This window comes from Primulina huaijiensis, chromosome 2 (genome assembly GCF_012295235.1).
Source record: "Primulina huaijiensis isolate GDHJ02 chromosome 2, ASM1229523v2, whole genome shotgun sequence".
Lineage (NCBI taxonomy): Eukaryota > Viridiplantae > Streptophyta > Magnoliopsida > Lamiales > Gesneriaceae > Primulina > Primulina huaijiensis.
This window is the reverse complement of record NC_133307.1, coordinates 17,201,580-17,223,701: the sequence shown is the minus strand read 5'-3', so window position 1 is coordinate 17,223,701 and position 22,122 is coordinate 17,201,580. Positions and strand designations below refer to the sequence as shown.

At 32.8% G+C, this 22,122-nt stretch overlaps 1 protein-coding gene and 1 long non-coding RNA gene across 6 annotated transcripts; both read right to left on the bottom strand.

The window, feature by feature from the left end:
- Nucleotides 1–782: 782 nt before the first annotated feature.
- On the bottom strand, nt 783–7,477 carry LOC140967444 (uncharacterized). 5 transcript variants are annotated; one of them, XM_073427973.1, is made up of 14 exons: nt 6,903–7,477; nt 6,676–6,749; nt 6,276–6,364; nt 6,041–6,191; nt 5,763–5,956; nt 4,364–4,566; nt 4,183–4,281; nt 3,271–3,392; nt 2,984–3,085; nt 2,525–2,634; nt 2,299–2,386; nt 1,819–2,015; nt 1,088–1,405; nt 783–987 (listed from the first exon to the last, which is right to left on the bottom strand). In XM_073427973.1, exons 3-13 carry the CDS (start codon nt 6,311–6,313, stop codon nt 1,219–1,221), a joined length of 1,491 nt encoding a protein of 496 aa, XP_073284074.1. In that variant the 5' UTR covers nt 6,314–6,364; nt 6,676–6,749; nt 6,903–7,477; the 3' UTR covers nt 783–987; nt 1,088–1,218. The 5 variants fall into 5 exon arrangements, with proteins under 5 accessions (XP_073284074.1, XP_073284089.1, XP_073284093.1 ...); XM_073427988.1 differs by having other exon boundaries at nt 784–987; nt 6,041–6,164; XM_073427992.1 differs by having other exon boundaries at nt 784–987; nt 6,041–6,168; nt 6,903–7,476.
- An 8,514-nt stretch (nt 7,478–15,991) lies between these two features.
- Nucleotides 15,992–16,507, bottom strand: LOC140959437 (uncharacterized). Its single transcript, XR_012171978.1, has 2 exons — nt 16,279–16,507; nt 15,992–16,194 (listed from the first exon to the last, which is right to left on the bottom strand). It is a non-coding gene; the product is annotated as an uncharacterized lncRNA (long non-coding RNA).
- Nucleotides 16,508–22,122: the final 5,615 nt, after the last annotated feature.

The window sequence follows — 22,122 nt, the reverse complement described above, 5'->3', positions numbered from 1 at the left end:
GCTAGATAGAAGAATGGAAACATGATGTTTGAAATGTTGTACATATTAGGATCGGTGAATGTGTTTAGAAGGAGTGAATAAACATTTCACTGTCCCTCATTATGTTATTTACGAGTTATTCTCATCTGTTATTGACTTAATACTTCTTACACATGAATTATATTAACTTCTTGTTACACTTATCCCACCTACAAATGAATTTTTCTCGATTGATTAATGGAAGCATGGTGTTTGAAATAACGAACGTGTTAGAATCGATTGATGTGTTTAGAGAGAGATGAATAAACACTTCACAAAATTTTCTTCTTCTTTACTTCTTAGAATTAATTAATATTTGTCTCATTCACATCCTCGAACACAATCCGTTGGGGTGTATTAATTGTATCGGCTTGATAGATGAATAAAAAAATGATGTTTAAAATGTTGTATATGTTAGAACCGGTGAAAGTGTTTAGATAAGAGGTTAATAAACACTTTACAAAATTTTCTTCTTCTTTGAGCTAAAGTGACTTCAACTAGAGTTAGCAATCAATATCAGGTCTTGATCTTTTAGATTCAACAGATAACTAGAATAATCAGTGCGAAAAAAGTCCAGCCGAACTTGAAATCAGTTTACCGAAATCAGTGAACAATTGTATCTGAAATTATCCACATGAAAATGCCACGAGCTCATATATTCCCTGCTATGCTAGTTTTTTTCATGAGACGCAAACGGTTCTCCTGCTATAAAATTTGTGCGTTTGATCTCAAATTAATTTTATTATTATTATTATCTTAACTATTATTTAGTTCGAACATAACCAACAGCTTAAAGTTTTCAAAATCACTTCACGGTACAAAAAAAAAATAGTAGCAAACAAAATAATCTCCGTACAGCTTTTTCTTTGAACCTCGACACGGCTTGGTCGTCCTTCCCTAGGCAGCGCTAGGTGAATCCGCGCAACGCTAGGTGAATCCGCCTTTAGTTACTTCTGTAGGTCGTATCACCTGAAATATTGCTCAGCCATTAACAATTTTTTCATTACCCCCCAAAAAATAGCTCTTCTATCCCATATAGAGTCAAATTGAAGCGAAGTACAAGGGTCACCTTTAAACTGATACGACAGGATTAACACATAATGCAAATTGGTCCACCTACGCCAAGATAAATGTCAATTTCTTTCTATACAACTGGTGATATAGAAGTTGTATACGAACCGCCACTGTATTTCAATCCTTTTAAAAATGCATTTTGTGTGTGAGGTGAAAGAGTCGCATAAGGAATATCGAAAGAGTCGCATAAGGAATATCGAAAGAGTGGCTGCTTTCTTGTAATGGTTTGTCTGTTACAGCTTGCTGAGCAGGTTGGTCCTTGGCTACGCCTAGACCAATGTTCAAGCCAATTGATGTGGATTCCGTCACAAAGCTGCATATCAATCAGAAGGTAATCGAACATTAGCTAATATGTCAGTGTATGAATCCTTGGGAGATGTAAGGGTATAAACTCTTGATGTAAGTCATGGGTAAAAACAGAAAATAAAACAAGAAATCGGCTCCATGCGATAAGTAAAGCTCTATCTTTGAGAACATAGATTCGTGTTCAAGACAGTCAAGTAGGGGAACGTCACTACAATTATGAAGGTAATCGAACATTAGCTAAAATGTCAGTGTATGAATCCTTGGGAGATGTAAAGGTATAAACTCTTAATGTAAGTCATGGGTCAAAACAGAAAATAAAATAAGAAACGCAGACATAAATAAGAATACATTAATGACTTCTGAAGGAAGTTTCACTTTGCCCTAATGGTACTCAAACTCCAACAATGAAAATTTTTATACCTTGCTTGAAACTCAACCCCGTTAGAGCGAATAGCATTGCAGATGCCACAGATCACCCATGGTGGGAGATAGACATCCGTAATATCAATACTGTAGCAGATGCCGCCCAATGAATCACTGTAAGGAGCACTATTCATGTCAGATTCCTTTTGCTGTAAAGATATGAAGTCAGCTTTCCTCAGTTGTCTACATCTCACCTGCATAACAAAAGGCGAGACAATTTTATAGATCCAACGGTGAAGCTGTCAAAAGCTTTTACAAAAAGTATCAATGCACTCAGTTTATCATGTCTTGGCAATTCTCAGTTCTTATGAAACAATTTTGATAAAGAAAAAAAACATAAATATTATCTAATCTCTGAAGATTGCCTTGAATCAACTACAACTTCAAATGATTGATTGCAGGTAATCAATGCTGCTTTACTAATGATAATAAATTTCTACTATTTATCGAGTAAAACCACTTATCAGTGGGACCAACCTGTGGCGCAGAAAGAGCAGCATTTTCGAAAGCAACTGGTGAATACAGCGTGGGAACATCACCACCAGTCAAAGAGGTCAAAAAGAATCTGTAAGCATACCAAACAAGAAATTTTGATGATTAAAGCAGAAGAAAATGGTTTTCAGTTCTCATATCACAAATTCCAGTGCATATCTCCTTGAGCTGAATATAATAACCGGACAAACAAAATTTACCAGATACTAACCTATAGTTCAAAAGAAAATCATACAATGCATGAACGCTCTTGTTCCCAGTAAACATCAGCAAAGATTGTGGACTGTTATCTATCCCAGTCATGGTCTCCATAGCTCGAGCCTGAAGCATAGATTATTGTTTAAGCGCAGTCACAATAATTTTAATTAAGTTTGTCTCAACCAATTTATTCACTTCATAGATTGTAAAAGACTGAAATGGGGATATCTAAAATATTTCATTCTCCTATAGCATAAAGCATAGGATTGAATTGCAGTAAAATTTCACCGCTATAAGAAATGTTTGTGAGGTATGAACAAGAGCAGCATCTTATGGTTCAAAGCTTTCAAACAAGAAATGCTGAAGATGATCAGTGAATAGTAATCATTATCCTAAAGATGCTTACACTTTTATCTTGGACCTAAGTTTAGCTACACTTAATATGCAAAAATGAAGATGGACAATTGCAAACCTGGCCGAGATTATATTTTTCTATTTCAGAAAGTTCAACAAGGTCTTCTGCAGCAGCTTCTTCCAGTTTTGAGTGGCAAAGAGGCATTGAGAAAGATGCACCCTGCACTCAAATATACAAATTCAACAATGAATCTTTTGTGTCACTGATCAACAATGACTAGTAAAATGAAAATTTGCATGATAAAAGAGACATGAAATTACAACAGGAAGGCACTTAGGAATGTAATAGACTGATACTATAGCTGCTAAAACTAAAATTCGTCCTTTAGAAGAAAATAGCCTTACATGTTCTTTTAGAAGAGACCTTAAATTTGTGGTTGATTGAGATACATAGGCCAAGCAAGAGCACATGGTTTCCTTTGGACTACAGAGCCCGGTGAACATAACTACAAACTGCTCAGTGCACACTGCAAAAAGTTCAAACAATAACGGAAAAATGAACATAATTTTTCTCCTCACGAGGAAAGTCAAATAGAGTAAACTTCAAAAAAGAATCTGCTCACAATTCGCAACTTTTTTAAGATAATAGATATTCCTTCCTAATTTGATCATCATTTGACTGTCATGTCTTATATCTATAGTTTTAATAAACAACTTTTATAACATGACGGAAAGCAGTTATGTAGAACTATCTAGCAAATCAGTGGTCACTTACAGCAATCTTTACCAGAGTAAAAGTTACTGTGATTTATTCTAACTGCTTTCATGTGCATTTATTTTCCTTTGTGAAGCTGCAAACATGATGCTGCTTCAGAAATTATTCCAGGTTTGCAGGTGATTTGTATGATGTATCTCTAGGTTGAAGTATTTATTGAAAGCTTAACAAAAATAAATTGTAACGAGACATTTGAAGCATATTGGCCCCAACAATGGCCCTAGCTTTCACTAGATTTATGGGACGAAACCCACTGTGGATCCATGGTGGGCTATAGTAATTTAGACATAAAGTGGGTTGGAAATGTTTACTCCTAGTTGGTCTACAAAAATTGAAACTGCGGGCATATTTTATAACTGAACAAGAAATGGTGAGCCCTAGAAAAGTCAAAACAGATTACCTGTCCCGTTAACTATAATAATGAACATTGTCTATTTAAAGAGTTCATGTGATGGAGAAATAATGAACATCACAATTAAAAAAGTAGAATTCCTGAAAGTGTATTCATAAATATTAAAAGAATGCTGCAAAATTTCAATTACCATAAAATAATTTACACATTTTTTTCCGAAGCATATAGTAAAGACATCGAAATGAATCCTCCCATGCCTGCTGCCGATTCCTCAGGAAGTCCATTTGCCCTTAATTAACAAAATCAACATTAAGATGGGAACATAAAAACAGAAGTTCAAAAAACCAAGGTGAGAGTTTCAACAGTGATACCTCCTGCAGCAGAGGTCAATGCTGCTATAACTGAACGGGGTAGAATTGATTGAGGGTGAACCCAAGAATGAAAATTTCGTGGATTCCTTGATTGGCAGTTAGAGGTAGGCTCAGATGTGCAGCCTGTGCTTTCACTAGTACAACCAACTGACGTAAATTGAGACAAACCATTGGAGGTGCCACCATTCGTTAACCTATGAAACCTATGGGACCATGAAATACAGTGGATGAGCACATAAATTGTGGCACACAAAATATTTATAGCTCAGGGAAAGAGGTTGACACAATTTCAAAAATGACTTCCACTCATATTGCCCCAGCAATTGCTTCTTTCCCCACCCAAATGACACAATTTTCATAGAATGAGCAGGAATCTTCCATCTCCCTCTCTCTCCCTCACCCAAGAAAAATGGTGTCGATCCCAATTCCCACCCACTACTTGGCTCCTTCAATTATCTTAGAATGCTTAATTCCCCAATTTCCCTCTGCCATCAAGGTTGTAAAAGACTTCCACTGCTTTTTTTTATCGACCACAAAGCAATATTCTCTCTAAAAATTAATAACAAGAATTTAAACTGGTTTATCTGATAGAGAAATGGAAGAAATTTAGTCAGGATTCTGTTCATTCGATGCTTGCTCTCTGGTTTGCTCTTTCCTTTCATTTATTTGTATATGTTTGGCAATTCCTGAGACCTAAATCTCTAATTACTCTATTGATTGATTTATTACTTTATTAAACTTTATGCATTTTTTGGTGAAATGCACAAATTATCATTTATGATCTTAATTAGTGAGCTTAAATTCTTCATTTGGGATTTATAATTCATAGTTTAATGATTAGATTGTTTGATATACATCAATTTTTCCTCACAGTGCCTTACTTTTGAAAGGCATGCATCTAGACTTTTGCGTCATGCACTCTTAATGGTTATGATTGTTTTCTCAATTAGGGATCAAAATAAAATTTGAGTTCCATAACTGGGAAAAGATATTAATGCATAAAAATAAGCGATTGGCAAGTATTTACTATAGTTTTCAAGCTGCTAAGTAACCGGAAAGGATCAGTGTGGATCAAGTTCCAACAGTGAGAAAAAGCACCTTAACCCATAGTTATCAATATAATTGATTGCTCAAAGAAATGAGATCATAAAGTTTACCAATAAGAACATGAGCCGAATATTGGCACATAAAAAAAATAAACATGAATAAACATACAGTTTGATGACTTGGTTATACATAACAACATTCAAAACTGAATTCTTTTTCCTCAACATGTCACCATATTAATGGGAAAATAATAGTTATAAAAAAATTTTAGACACCGACTATTAACATTATGTATGAATTAACATCTAGACAATGTTAAGATTAGCATCAATCGATGCATAGATAACCTCACCAATTCACAGCGGATGTAGATAGTACTTGCATAGTAGTTTTTAGGGTCAAATCCAAAGGAATATTGTCTCCAGGTACATGAAATTCCGAACAAAAGCTTTTTGGCATAACCTGTCCTATATTATCAACAGAATCAACTAGTTGAGCTGACAGACCATGAGGTTCGGATGAAACTAATCCCTTTAAAGCTTTATCCTGTACATGAAAAAGATTCACAACATTTTTTGATTGAAAATGCTCAACTTCTGTTTCACATAGAACATTATGGTAAAACGTTACCATATCAACAAATGAGGAGCCATTTAACTTATCACCACCCAATGAAAGCTCTTGAACGCTCTGAAAAGTAATTTTGCTACATTTTTTGCTAGTCTTGCTCACTTGAATTGAGTAGTTTTTGCTACTTCCTGAAGCAACGGTATCATCCAAACTTTGAGGGAACACAAAATAAATCTATTCATCATAAATGTAATGGCATTATCCAATCAATACTCTGACTCGAAACAAAAAGTACCGTGAGTTTTGAGCTTGATGGTTGCCATTCAAACCCATGGAAACAACAGAAGTCTTCAGGTTGCCAACATACTCATTAAAAACAGTTTCCTGCCAGTGTTCATTTCTTAACAATTATATGGTGCAAGTAAAAAGGGGTGTGTAATGCAAGTAAAAAGGAGTAAATCCATTATTTCTGGAAAGCAGCTTGAGGATGATATTGTTTTTAGTGACAGGAAACAGTTCATTCATCCGTGTGTCAATATATCTAGGTGCTTTAGATGAGTCAGATTTCTTAGACCCAGAAAGCTCTCCATCTGCGTCTCTACAGTAACCAAGGAAGTTTCTACAGTAACCAAGGAATACAGAACTAATGCAAAGAAATTCACAGAAACCTATACAAAATTAGAAAGAAAATTTACCTCTTGGAACTAAGAACTGGGGCTGGAGATTCATCGACGAGCTCCGCTAAATTCTTTCTCTTCAGTAGTTCTCCCTACCAGAAGGAAAAAAAAAGGCATAATTGTAAATCTCTCGACTCTGTCACACACAATATCTTGTTAAAGCCGATTCCGTTCAGTAAATCAAACTTCATACATATCATTTCACCCTCGTATGTGCAGTCTACATTACACAACACAAATATTACCCGTAACTCTGAGGGAGTTTTCCGCTTCAAAGTGGAAGTTGAAATCTTTGAACCCCCACCACCAACCTGAAGAGTATTTGATGACAACATTTGACTAGAAGCAGCGAACTTTGTCATCCTCTTCGAACGCAACTACTATGCTTACCCGAAAAACATCAAATATAGTTCATAGATACAAAAGAAAAGAATCGTAACTCCAATAAATTGTGTAAAATTATCAGCATTCATAACCACACGAAAAAAAAAAGCATAAAAAGTTTAACCAGGAGTATAAAAATTAGAAATAAATGAACTAGGGATTTAAAATCGAAAAAATCCATATCAGATGTCCATAATCGGGTTCCGTCCGATTATCTTTTATTCTTCGATTTGTCTTCCCCAGTTTCCTCTGAGGCGGTGGAGACCAGTGAGAGATGAGGGACTGGACTGCACATTCGATTAAATTATTCAATTAATAAGTGTAAATAGCAGTGCGGCGTCTTTTCGATTCTGTATTAGATTATTTTTGGTTCCCTCCCCATTTCTGTTCCTAACACCGTTAGTCGCCGTTATCTGTGCCATATTTTATTCTTTTGAATTTTGAATGTATTATGATTAGGATATTATGATATGATTGTTTGCACAATAATTCATGAGTTGCGGGTTTGTCAGGTACAACAATGCACCAATTTGTATAAAAATCTAATTTCTTAAAACACAACTATTGTACATACTAAATTTGTCTATCTGTTATAATCTTCTAAACAAATACAACGTCACAAACGAAAAAACTAAAGAAAAAATACTGGAAAATAGAGAGATAAACATGTAACATTATTTATATTTTCAATAAAATGTAAAAATTTACAAAATATTAACATCTAACAAAAGAATGTTGCTGAAACTTGAAAGAAAAATGACTTTAACTACTGAAAACTATGAAAACGCTTAACTAAGGCTATGAAAATTATGCAGGGAGTTTGCTAGAATTTGGGTGGTGTATGTCATGTTTTCTTTTCTGACGATGAGTTTCTTTTTCTGGAAGCTACTAGGCGGTTATCCCTTTCTTCCATGATCCACGATCTTCCCACGATCTACCTCATAATCTCCCTTACCCATGCGCACTTGACTTATTCCAACTAGTTTGAAATCTTGATGGCTATCTTATCTCATTTTATTTCTTCTTCCTCTTCTTGGGCTTTGGATCCAATTCATTTTGGGCTTAGTTAAAGTTTATGTAGTGTTCAAAAACCAGTACACGTAAATCCCATGCATTATTGAAATAATTTAATTATTTAATTAATAACCAAGGTAATGCATGATATGAAGGCAATGAGCTAACTAAGAAAATAAATTTTTCGTTGTTGAACAGAAATTTGACAACATCAGAATGACATCCAATGAATCGAAGAATGAATTCGATGAACGAGTCAGCAGCATTGTCAACGTACTAAATGCACTGGGAAAAATGTATTCAAATAAAGATGTTGTACTGAAAGTGATGTGTGGTCTTCCCAATGAGTGGGATGTCAAGACAATGGTCATACGAGAATCGAAAGATCTGAACAAAGTGGAACGTCGTGACTTGTTTATTAATCTAAAAGCATATGAATTTGAGATACAGACAAGAGAGGTGAATCATAAGTTCCACCGGTCACAAATGCCCCAAGTGATCTGAAACCGAAGCCAATGTTTCAGCTGAGAAGACCGTTGAACAACTGAGCAATTACGCAATGTCATTGTATTCAGGAGGTTCATGAAGACGAACCAAGGATCATTCCAAAAACACTCTCACAAGAATGAATCTAAGGATGAACCGAATGTTTGCTACAACTGTGGCAAAACTGGTCATTTTATAGCTGACTGTCCCAAGTCGAAGAAGAAGAGCAGAAGATCAGTTGAAAAGGGAAAGAATCCCTTTGAGCACAAAAAGAAATTTAAGGATGACAATAAATCATTCACAAAGAAGCATGAAGCATTAGTGGCTGAAGAAAATAAATCCAAATGGGCAGAAATTGATAGTGACGCATCAAACTCTGAGAGCTCAAGCAGCTTAAATGATGAAGAAGATGTGAAACGTCACATGGCTAATGATGCTGAAGTGGAATCCAACAGTGAACAGGTATTTGATTTCAACTCAACTGACTTTACATGAGAAGAACTTATTTCAACATTGCATGGCATGGTAAACGAGTACCGGAAGCTTGCTCTCTCCTTTGAGGAAGCTAAAGCAAAGCAAACAGATCTTAAGGATGACAAAATTGAATTCAATATTCAACAAAATTCACAATTAATTCAACAATTTGGTAATAAACGATTTGTTTAACTAAATTTCGCTCTAATGAATCCTATTAACTCCGAAAATGAATGAAATAATTATAACTCGACACTAATTTATAGGATCAAATATTATACCTCAAACATGTCCCAACCTTCGAACCTAAAACATAAACCCGATATATACGTCAATATAATGCATTATAATCCACAAAACGAATTTAAATCGGAGCGGCTAAAAATTCAAAAATCGGAACTTAAACTAGTCGCTAGTGGTCTAGAGGTGGAACTGCTCGCCAGAGATAATCGGAGCTCGCCGGAAATTTCACCAGAAACCTCCTAAAACGATTGGAACGGCAGATGGAAAAATAAGGAATGAAAAGGGCTTACTAATGCCTCTAATTACCCTACAATTTACCAAGAAAACAAGCCAACCACTTACCGGAATCGGAGCAAGAACAGCTGAGAAACAAAGGTGCAAGAACAGGGTTCGATCTACCAAATGGAGCTCGTTTTCTTCGACTCAAATCCCTAATTAGGTCTTCCAAAGTCCAAACCTTGGCTGCACTCCACGGTGGTCAGAGCTTCGATACGGTATAGCTAGAAGGAGCACGGCGATAGGACAAAGGGCATGAAAGGGGCGACGGGAAACAAGGGGAAGGATTTGGGGTTGGGTTTTCTTTTTCTTCATTTTACGTTTTTTAAATATTATATTAACTATATAAAAGAACTCTGAATTAACTTTTAAGTTATTCATTAATTAATAAAATTAATTTATTTATTTTTATTATTTATATATTAATAAATTTTAATTATCTATTACTTATATTAGGATTATTATTATTATATGTAGATAAAAAAATCAATATTTTTAGAATTGTGAAGAATATATAGACTTTTAAGTCTTTCATTGATTAATAAAATTAATTAATTACTAATATTAATTCAAGAATATATAATCTGTTTATTTCTATTACCTGTATAAAATTGTGAATTGTCTTTTAAGTCCTTCTTAATTAATAGATTTTAACTATTTATTTTTTCTATTACCTATATATTAATGAAATTTAATTTCAAGAATATATAATCTATTTATTTCTATTATCTATTTATTATACATATATATATCTATTACCTATATAATCTATTACCAATATAAAAAATTCAATGTTTTTAGAATTGTGATTTATCTTTTTAAGTACTTCATTGATTTATAGATTTTCATTAATTAATAAATTAATTATTAATTTAAGAATATATATAATTTAAATCTATATATATAAATTATTAATTTAAGAATATATATAATTTAACATATAAAATCGTTTTTCATCTTCATGATTACACCAAGTGCTTTAATTTAACACATATAAATATGCCCAGTGCTAAATAGATTATTATAAAGATTTCACTATATTCAAATATTTATAAACAAATCAAAACATATTCAATTGTCATAAGTTTTGTAACGTGTAATTAATAAATAACCATTATATATTTAATTATATGTTACATAATTAGTCCAACGAAGATAATAATTGGGGTAGCTGAAGAGAAAAATAGCTAATATTAATTAAATATGGAAATTACTTCAAAGCCAATAGTTAATATCATTTGTCAATATGGTTATTAACAATTTTAAATCAGATTCAATCATATACGGCAGACCATGCACCCACTTCACTAGACAAAGAAAAGTTTTACACGTCCGTAATAAAGACATACTAATAATGACAAATCTTGATGTGATGCTGATTGATATGTTCCAACATGAGCAAAAAAATATAGTAGTCAAAGTATTTATTATTCGACAGAGATATCAAATTTCAACAAGACGTAACTCAAAAACTATTCGAAAGTTAACTTTCATAAATGTACAAGTGACTACTTTTTAAATGTTATATTTCTTTAAAACAAATAATAGCATTATTTTCGGACCACCAGTTATGTACTAACAATGTAAATATGGTATTGCAAGAAACTATGGTACATGGCTTGATTTTTTTCAAATGTTATTCAACAATTTGAGCAGCTTTTAAAGTGTAACAAAAGTTACTTATATGAAATTCAATCGTTAAGGAAATAAATTCTTGTTATACAAATGTAAACTCGAATATTGAGTTGATAATGCGAAAAAAAACTTTAGTCACCGAGTTGCAAGAAGCCAAATTTAGGCAAACTTAATTTTCGCTTCAGAGAATTTAATCATTTAGCAAGTAATTCAAATTACACTAAAGACCAAAGCATGTTTCCATTTTATTTATTTTGATATTTACGTATATTTTTTTAATCGAATAATATAATTATGCACATATATCATTGACATCATCAAGAAGATTCGATCATTAAATAATGTTAAAAAAACAAGATGACATTGCTATTCATCGGAGGGAAGTAGTTTTGTTCAACACTTTGTGAAGCTGAATATCGAGATCGTCCTAAGGTATTGCAACTATAATTAACTTTACATGCTTTAAAATATTTAATTATTTTGTATACTTTCTCCCAATTAATTTTTCAAGTACCAGATAATAATGCTGGTTCAAGATGAAAATGAAATAGCTAGAGTGACGTTGTTCGAAGAGGTTATTGAGACATTTATTGGTTGTTCTATCAAAAAATAATTGACATGCATATTAAGGTGAATTAAAATATTTATTTGAATAATATTATAATAATCCAATACATATTGCCAATAACTATAAATTTTATATTACATAAAAAAAAGTAATTTGGAGCATTTAACAATACTTGATCAACCAAGAAAATAAGATCACAATTCTCTTTTTAAATTAGACAAGTATGTCTCGACTAAAAATGGAATAACAACAATAATTGTAGATGGATTTGAGAAACCACAACTCAAGAAAAATATTGATAAGAAAACAAAGAAATGAAACATCAATGGAATACAAAATGAAGATAAGAAAAGAACGAACGCAAAAGAAAGGGCAAAACAAGTACAACATGAAGATAATAAGACAACAAACACTAAGGAAATGACAAAACAACAGAAAAAGAAACAAAATTCATCATGTTTAAAAGGAGAAACCAAAAAAATTCAAGATAATGAAAAAATAGATGATTTCAGTCAAATGATGAGGAAATTTAGACAAAACGATCATACAGAGATGACACAAAAACTGAAAATTAAATAAGAAAAAATTTGATAATGCTTTTTTATATTATGAATTTTCAATAGAAAATGGTTCTTTTGATTTCATTCAATATAAGTGTTTTATGTTCACTTACTCGTTACAACGTTTATTCACTACGTGCAACGCACGTGTTACTTGCTAGTATGGTAAATGTGTGTGTATATATATATTTTAATAAAAATTGGTTACTAAAAATATTAACGCATGTTCATTAATCTCAATTTGATATATATTTTGTTCTCGTGTGTTATTTAAATTATGAATGTATTTTTCATCGTTTAAATTTTACGATATTCTAAAATATATATTTTTAACACACTTTTTAAATTTATTTGGCAACTAAATAATTATTTTAATTAATCAACTCAATAATTATTTTATTTATGTCAAAAATTATCGGATAATTAATTCAAAAACCTTACGTATTTTAAAGATCAAGACTACTAAAATTGAACCTTGAAGCATATTATAATTATGAGTTTTAATATGTGGGACTAATGATTTAAAAATATTTTTATAATTTAGAGAGACTGAAAAATTAAAATAACAATCAAAAGAAATTGGTTATATACAAGGACTAGATTTTACAGAACTTAATACAGAATTTTCAAAGTTTGTGAATCTAGCATCTCTTAATATAACAAAGATAGAAGTATTTAATCCTTCTTTTGTTCAAATTTTATTCTTACTTGGACTAATCTAATAAAGGTATTTATAATTTTTACCTCTTTGTTTTATAAAGAATATAGGTGAAGTACATTTATCATTTCAAAGGATTTTACAAGTTAGATTTCTCTTTTTTCTGTTTTGATTGTAAAATTATTTTTGAAGAATTTGCATATTGAAGTTTTATAGATTTGATATTTATTTACTCTAAGAATTTCCAGTTATCAATTGATTTATCAAAATCTTCTATCACTATTTCTTCAGTATTTTATTATACGACGAACCATGTCTTATCAAACTACTATAAAATTTTGCAGAAAAAAAAATTTCTTACTATATAATTATTTATAAAAATATCTCTTAAATTAAAATTCAAGATTTAAAATAAATTACCAACCTCCAAAAACGACTAATTTAATTTAAAATAGTCTAACAAAAATCATAAATTTAATTTTCTTGTCATCAATACTAATAAATAAAAACTCAGAGTAAATAGTTTAAAAACGTGTGTAATAATATAACTTAAACCACAAGGTCCTCGGGTGTGCACTGTCATTAGTCCGAGCATGCTCACTGGTCACCACCTCCCGTCTCCTCATGTAACTCATATGCATCAATCAAGTCTAATGAGTCTAAAAACACAACATGCGTAAATCGTAAATAATGAATAATACGTAAAAAATCCATGCAATTTAAACTTAGGTCATACATAAATATTATAAGCATTAATATGTATAACGCGACTTTCCTGCATAAACAATTTCATAAAAATCATAAAATCATATTTTCATACTTGTCATGCATAATCGTAAACGTAAATAATTTTGTGTAGAGTTATGTTCAATTCATGTGGCTCATACACATAAATTGTTTGATCAAACTAAACCGCAGTAATGGGCCGAATGGGATCACCACAGCCCTTGGACTAGATGTTCGCTCCCTAACATAACATAATCTTCTGAAGAGGTTGGAAAGGTCCCCAGATACGTTATCCAGTTTCCAAACTCGTAACATAATTTGGCCACAAGACAAATCGCATAGTTCAAAAATAATTATTTTGCATGTGATACATATTTACGAATATCGTGGACTTCGTTGGAACGCCCAGAACATGCTACCAAAACCTCAATATTTAACTAACCAAGCATAGCCCCGAAGATGCACTTGGACCCGCGATTCCCAAATTAATTAAAATAGCTTACGACTTACCGAACTACTAAGGACTCGAACCATACTTAACCAACATCCTAACCTGCTGTCCAAGACCCTAAACCAGCCCTGAACCATGAATAAGACCCAAAATAATGTGAGAAACAGCCTCTTGAAGAAACAGCCCAAGGAAACGCAATATGACACATATACGCTTCTCACGACTCCACGCCTAAACCAACGCGAACCGGAGCCGGACCAGGCCCTAGACTCGACCTTTAGACATCCCACATGACCCTGGTTAAGCAATTTATAGCCCAGATCCGCAGCCCAAGCCCCCAAACATGCCAAAGATGTGAGCCACCCTATGCACGACTCCCCTTCGGTGCAACTTCCATGTTTCTGGTTCCAGCCTTCTAATCGACCAAGCATCCCATGAACCACCCAAACTAGTCTCATGCTAGGACCCTTAGAGACTGCCTAAGCCATAGCCACACGCCCTAACCCAGCCATGCCCTGATCCGCAACACCTGAAGCTGAGAACCAGCATCTGCACACAGCTGTGATCCCCACGGTTTCTTACTGTACTAGGCCACTTCTAACCCTTACCAGATCACTTAACTATGTCTAAACACATCCCCTATCATAGCCATACACAGCAGCAACTCCCAGGAGCCCAGTCGGAGCACACACAACAAAATTTGGAAGAATATGTGAGTTCCATGCTTCAAGCATTGAGAAACGGTTTCGAATTGTTTTGAACCCAAGTTTGCATATAACCAATGAATTTTCATGCATAATTTGTACCAAAATACATAATATAACAAGATCGAAGCGTAACGAGGGATTAAAACATGCATTTGCGTTTTTAAACGCTCGAACCGTCGAATATCATTGCGAGGAAGTCGGTGGGAGATCGTAGCGACGTTTCGGTTGTTTTTCTTGCGTAAAAGGAACTTGAATCAAACGCGCTACGTGTGGGGAGTGATCGGTGTTGATAGGACCAAGAAAAAAGTAAAAATCCTAGGCTCCAAAGCTTGCAAAGTTCATGCCTGTTTTGTGGGTTGTTTAAGTAGATTAAAACTCTAATTAATTATTTAAACAAACACTAGATAATAAAAATATCACCCTTTAATTTAAAAAGATTAAGTGTCAAATTTAAACAAGATTAAAGCTCTTATTTTTTTGAAAATTGTTAAATAAAATACTTAAAATCCTAATCAGACTTAAATACTAATTAAATAAATTAATTATGACATAAAAATCATTATAAAATATTTTACCCCAAATTTAAAGAATAAATCCTAAATTTTTAAAATTAACATTTTAAACGTTTAAAATTTTATAAATCACCTAATAAATTAATTTAGACTTTAAAATATTAAAATTCGTAAATCATTTAAAATAATTAATTTTCTTTGCTTAAAATAAAATATAACCTTCAATTTTTTCACTTTAATCGTCTTCGATCCCCTTTCCCCAATCCAACATCGAATATTCGTCTGAAAAGCTAAAACTCGCGAAAACATTTTAAATTACATAAACATGGACATATAAACATTTAAAATAATTTAATCATGTATCATGCACAATTTAAATCATTAATTAATTAAATTAAATTTTATAATTATACATCAAGTTTACGTGTAATAGTTTTTGGGCCATACATATTATCCTTCTAGTATCATAGAAAATCGAAGTAGCGGAGTTAAAAGAAATAAATCTACAGAAAATTGAATTCATTTTATCAAAATTTTTGTTTTGATACTTGGTTTCTATCAACAATCTCAAGCAATTACATGGTTTTACCGCTTTCATTTTATGACTTTTTTTCCAGACCTTCGTAGATAAAACCCGATATATACGTCAATATGACGAATTTAAATCAGAGCGGTTGAAAACCTCACAATGGACAGCTTGCTAATCGAACAAATGCTGGAATTTCGGATTCGAATACACGAAGGTTGAAGCTTAAACTAGTAGTTGGCGGTCTCGCGGTAGTGTGGCCGCTAGAACATTGCCGGCAATGTTGCCCGATTTACTGTTCACGCCGAGGAAAACGACTAGAAAAATAAAGGAACATAAAAAGGCTTCGATTACACACCACTTAAGCCATTAAAACCAAGAAAAACGAAGCCAAAGCTCACCTAAATCGAACAAAGAACTCGCGCAAAACAGCTCGAAAAGAAGCTGGAAAACGAGCTGGTTTTTCTTCGATTCAACGCAGCGAGGGCCGCAGTGCTAGGGGAAGCGAGTTTTTGCTGCTCGCAGCTTCTTACTCCGGTGGCTGGGAGGCTTGCAGCGGCGGCGCTGGCCTTGTGAAGGGAGGCGCGGGAACAGGGGAGAAGGGCATGGGTTTTCTTTCTTTTTCCTATTTTTTACGTAATATAGTAAGTGGGGAAAATAGGAAAATGTGGAGCGTTGGAAGTATTTATTCAATAAAAGGAAATGAAATGTATTTTACTTTTTTATTTTTTATTTACACTCTTATTTAGAATATAATTTGTCTTATTAGTATATTTAAATTTTAATTTTATTTATTGTAAAACTTAAAATTAAATTAAATTTAAAATACTTAATATCTACATCTCACGGGTCAATAAAAAATATATGATCCATTAAAAATTTAATTAAATGAAACGGATTTTGACTTTTTAAAATTGATAAAAAAGGAGTTGACTCTGTTAATTAGGTGAGATCGTTAATTAGCTCATTAATTAGTTAGTTAGATTTCAATTTTTTAAAAAATAATTTTTAAATGATCTCGTTTCAGGTTTTAGAGTTTCATTCTAGCTATTTTTGTGTTACTCACAGCAAACAAAACAAAATATAATCAAATAGCATTTGAAAGTTTGAAGATTTATAAGAGAAGTAAGTATATACTCGTAATGCTATTACTATTATCGTAATATTGTAGCAACTAGATTTGTTTCAGTTTAGGTCTGGTCGTTCTTGGTTAGAATTTTTGTGGTTGGAGTTAGTGTGAGTGTTTACGGTCGAGCAAGGTAGTGTGGGTTGAGTGTGCTAAGTGTGTGGGTGGAGTGTACTAAGATGTCGGTTGAGTGTGCTAAGTGTGTGGGTCGAGCAGGTAGTGTGGGTTGAGTGTAGTGTGGGTCGAGCAGGTGAGTGGAATGTTCTAAGTGTGTGAGTCATGTGTGCTGAGATATTTTAGTATTGTCACCTGTGATCAAGAGAAGACGTGGAAGAAAAAAACAAAACAGATTTCCTTCTATTGAAGAATTTGGTAAAAGAAAGAGTTGAATGATATGTAATTTGTTTGAATTTAAAGACAATCGATTTTATTAATGTGTTTGTATTTTTTTTGTTTGGACAAAGATTGTAATGTATTTGTGGTGAATTTTTAAGTTTGGGTCGAATGGGTAGTGAGTGAGTTGGTTTTGGGTCGAGTAGGTGATGAGTGGGTCGAGTGAACAAAGATTGTAATGTTTTTGTGGTGGATTTATAAGTTTAGGACGAGTGGGTGGTGAGTGGGTCGATTTTGGGTCGAGTGGGTGGAATTTGGGGTTTGGTTTAGGGTTTAGGGTTCAGGGTTTGGATCGATTTTGGGTCAAATGGGTCGAGTTGGTGGATTTTGAGTTTTAATAATGTTGTAATATATAATTGATATTTATGATGATGACTTTAAATATAATTAGAATGTATCTTATGTAAGAAATATGACACATGTTAAAAGAAATATCGTGTAGGAATTGGCGATGACCATTGCCTACATATTTTGACGAAACTTGTGTACGCAACCTCAACTTTAGAAAATTGAGATGCGTAAACGTTTCTGCTTTGGACATTCAGACTCCTGATTTTTCTCGTTGATGGTATGAGATGCCTATAAATAGAGACGATTGAGTTCCCTAAGCGCACACACTTCATAAGAAATATACACCATCTATTGAGAGGGTGGAGTGCTTAGAAGGCTTCAACCGAGACGAAAAGCAGAGAAATCAAAATTTTCAATGGCCGGAGGTAACAATCGATTTAAGCTTCCGCATATAATTTTATCATGTTTATATACGTGCAGAAACATGATTTTTGAGAAAAAATTCTAACATTTTGTATCAGAGCCGTGATACCTATGCCTTGAAAATATTTGTTTTCATATCATAAAATTTTGGGAAAAGAATTTTAAGTTTTACGTAAGAAACTTGATATTTAAAGATCGGATCACATAATAATAATATTAAGAAACTTACCTTAGAATTGTGTTCTCGATCGGAGCTTGAAGTTCTACGTTGAAGTTTTGAAAATTAAATAAATTTTCTGAGGAGAAATGAAATGAGCAATTGAAAGAAAATTATTCGAAGGAGAAAGCTTGAAGAAGATAATCAACATGTCTGAAACAATCATGTACATGCATTGTGATAAATTAATAAGTGGATGGATTAATTGGATTCCCATGAGACCCACACATTTAAACCACTTAGATACATTCTTCATTTTTTCTTTCAAATTGTCGGAAATTGAATTGTCAAATTAATTGATGTGGGTCCCACATTAAATTTTTTTTAAAAAATGTAGGACCCACATATTTTGACAATTCTTTTGCAATTGTCGTAATTTTTTTTTAAAAAAAATTGTTTATTTATTTATTATAAATATATAATAATAAATAAATCATTAATTAATTAATATGTAATTAAGTTATATGTATAATTTAGTATACATATAGCATTTGGATAAATAATTTGTACACATTAAAATAATTCAAAGATCAATGTAATTTCTAATACATGTTCAGAAATTATTTTTGCATGTTAGATATAATGTCAAATATTATGGATAAATGTTTGATATGTACTTGCAAATTTGTATTTATTCTTGAAATTTAAAAAATGCAAATACTATTAAAAAAAATATTTTGATAAATCAATATTCACATTATGTTCATATTAAATTATATTGAGTTGTTTATAATTTAAAATGAACATATCAAGTAAGATGTGAATATAATATTATAAAATATTTCAGATGTTCACGAATGAACAAATAATCATCACTTTATCACTACTCTGATGAAAGAGAAAAATTGATGAGGAGCCCACATTTTCATGTAAATGTGATCATCACTTTATCACTACTCTGATTGAAGAGAAAAACTGATGGGGAACGTATTTGTTCATATTAAGTAAAAATGTGAATATAAAGTTATTTAATAAAAAATTTTGGCTTATAAAGATTCACATAAATGTGGATAATTAAGTTGAATAATTATTATAAGATGACGTAAGAAAACATGATCTGAGGGAGTTCTTCATAAAGACCAAAATCTCTGCTGACATACGTGATTCTGTCGACCAACATAATAATGTCAAAGAATTACTGAAGGCTATTGATGAACAGTTTCAGTCTTCAGATAAGGCACTTGCCAGTACCCTAATTATGGAATTCTCTTCATTAAGGCTCACCAGTGTGAGAGGTGTGCGAGAGCACATAATGAAAATGCGGGACATAGCGGCTCGGCTAAAGACATTAGAAGTGGAAATGTCTGAGACTTTTCTTGTGCACTACATTCTATCACTCTTCCACAGCAATATGGACCCTTCAAAATTTCCTACAACACACATAAGGATAAATAATCAATTAATGAATTAATGACCATGTGTGTTCAAGAGGAAGGAAGGTTGTTGATGTAAACAAGTAATAATGTCTTTATGACTACACAAGGAAAATTTAAGAAGCAAGCCAAAGTCAAGAGAAAAGGGAAATGAATAATTCCACCTCAACCAGACATTAAGAAAGAATCCAAGTGTTTCTTCTGTAAGAAGACGGGACACATGAAGAAGGATTGCAATAAATTTAAGGACTGGCTTGAAAAGAAAGGTATTCCTACTTCATTTGTCTGTTATGAATCTAATATGATTAATAGGATTTATAACACATGGTGGATTGATTCTGGTTCTACAATCCATGTTACAAATACCTTGCAGGGTATGCAAAATCTAAGGAAGCCAATAGAAAATGAACGGAGCATCTATTCAGGAAACAAGATGTCTTCGCATGTGGATGCTATTGGGACTTGCTGCCTTATATTGGATAGTGGCTTTATTTTAAAATTGGAAAAGAAATTTTATGTTCCTAGTTTTTCTAGGAATTTAATTTCAGTTTCAAAACTTGTACCCCTTGGTTATTCATTTCAGTTTTTGGATAAATCAATAAATTTGTTTTATAAATCAAATCTTAATGGAAATGGTACAATGATTGATGGTCTTTTCTCTATGTCTTTACAAAATAATAACACCACTATGCATGTTCAGAGAGGTATTAAAAGATGTGTTATAAATGAAGATTCCTCTATATTATGGCATCGGAGATTGGTACACATCTCCATAGAGAGAATTAAAAGATTAGTAAATGATGGAGTACTCAGTACTTTAGATTTTACTGATTTTGAGACTTGTGTGGACTGCATAAAGGGAAAGCAAACTAATAAGTCTAAAAAGGGTGCCAAGAGGAGTACAGAACTATTAGAAATCATACATGCAGATATTTGTTGTCCAGATATGGACATGCAAAGTCCGAAATACTTCATCTCCTTCATTGATGATTATTCACGATACATGTATATCTACATGCTTCATAATAAAAACGAAGCACTTGAAGCCTTTAATGTTTTTAAGGCTGAAGTGGAGAAGCAATGTGGAAAACATATTAAGATCGTGAGAACAAATAGAGGTGGAGAATATTACGGTAGATACACTGAGAATGGACAAGTACCTGGTCCGTTTGCGAAGTTTCTCCAAGAACATGGGATTGTTGCCCAATATACTATACCTAGTTCTCCGGACCAAAATGGCATAGCTGAGAGGAGAAACCGAACATTATTGGACATGGTGAGAAGCATGTTTAGTAGCTCTAAACTTCCTAAATCCTTGTGGACTGAAGCTCTTAAGATAGCTGTGTATATATTAAATCGAGTTCCAACTAAGGCTGTCACAAAGACTCCATTTGAGTTATTTAAAGGTTGGAAACCAAGTTTGCAACATATACGCGTTTGAGGTTGTCCTTCTGAAATAAGAGTTTACAACCCACATGAAAAGAAACTGGACCCAAGAACTATAAGTGGATATTTCATTGGGTATGCCAAAAAATCCAAAGGGTACAGATTTTATTGTCCATTTCACAACATTAGAATTGTGGAATCAAGAAATGCAAAATTTCTTGAAAATGACTTGATTAGTGGGAGTGATCATGACATAGTTTTTGAGAATGATCACATTAATGCACAACCCTCTTATTCAAATGACAGATTGGTCGTTATTCACACCCTTCAAGACCAAATGGGTGTTAGACAACCAGTTACTGAAGTTCCACAAATCGCTGAAGAAAATCCAGTAGATCAAGTTGTTAATGAAGAACAACAAGAAATTGTTGATCAACCAAACAACCTTAGGAGATCTACTAGATAAGAAGATCAACAATATCTAGTGATTATGCTGTGTATTTACAAGAATCGGACTTTAACATCGGAGTCGAAAATGATCCTGAAACGTTTTCACAAGCCATGAATTGTAATGAGTCAAAACTATGGTTTAATGCTATGAAAGAAGAGATGAATTCTATGGCAGTTAATGGAGTCTGGGATCTTATTCAGTTGCCTGATGGTGTAAAAACCATTGGATGTAAATGGGTCTTTAAAACAAAGAAAGACTCATTAGGCAAAATTGAAAGGTATAAAGCAAGACTCGTCGCTAAATGATTCACTCAGCAGAAAGGAATCGATTATAAGGAGACTTTTTCTCCTGTATCTAAAAAAGATTCTCTTCGTATCATTCTAGCATTGGTTGCACATTTTGACTTAGATTTGCAACAAATGGATGTGAAAACAGCTATTCTAAACGGAGAACTAGAGGAAGAGGTTTATATGAAACAACCTGAAGGATTCTTCTCTAGTAATGGTGAGCAATTGGTTTGTAAGCTTAAGAAATCTATAGATGGATTGAAGCAAGCTTCTCGTCAATGGTATTTAAAATTTCATG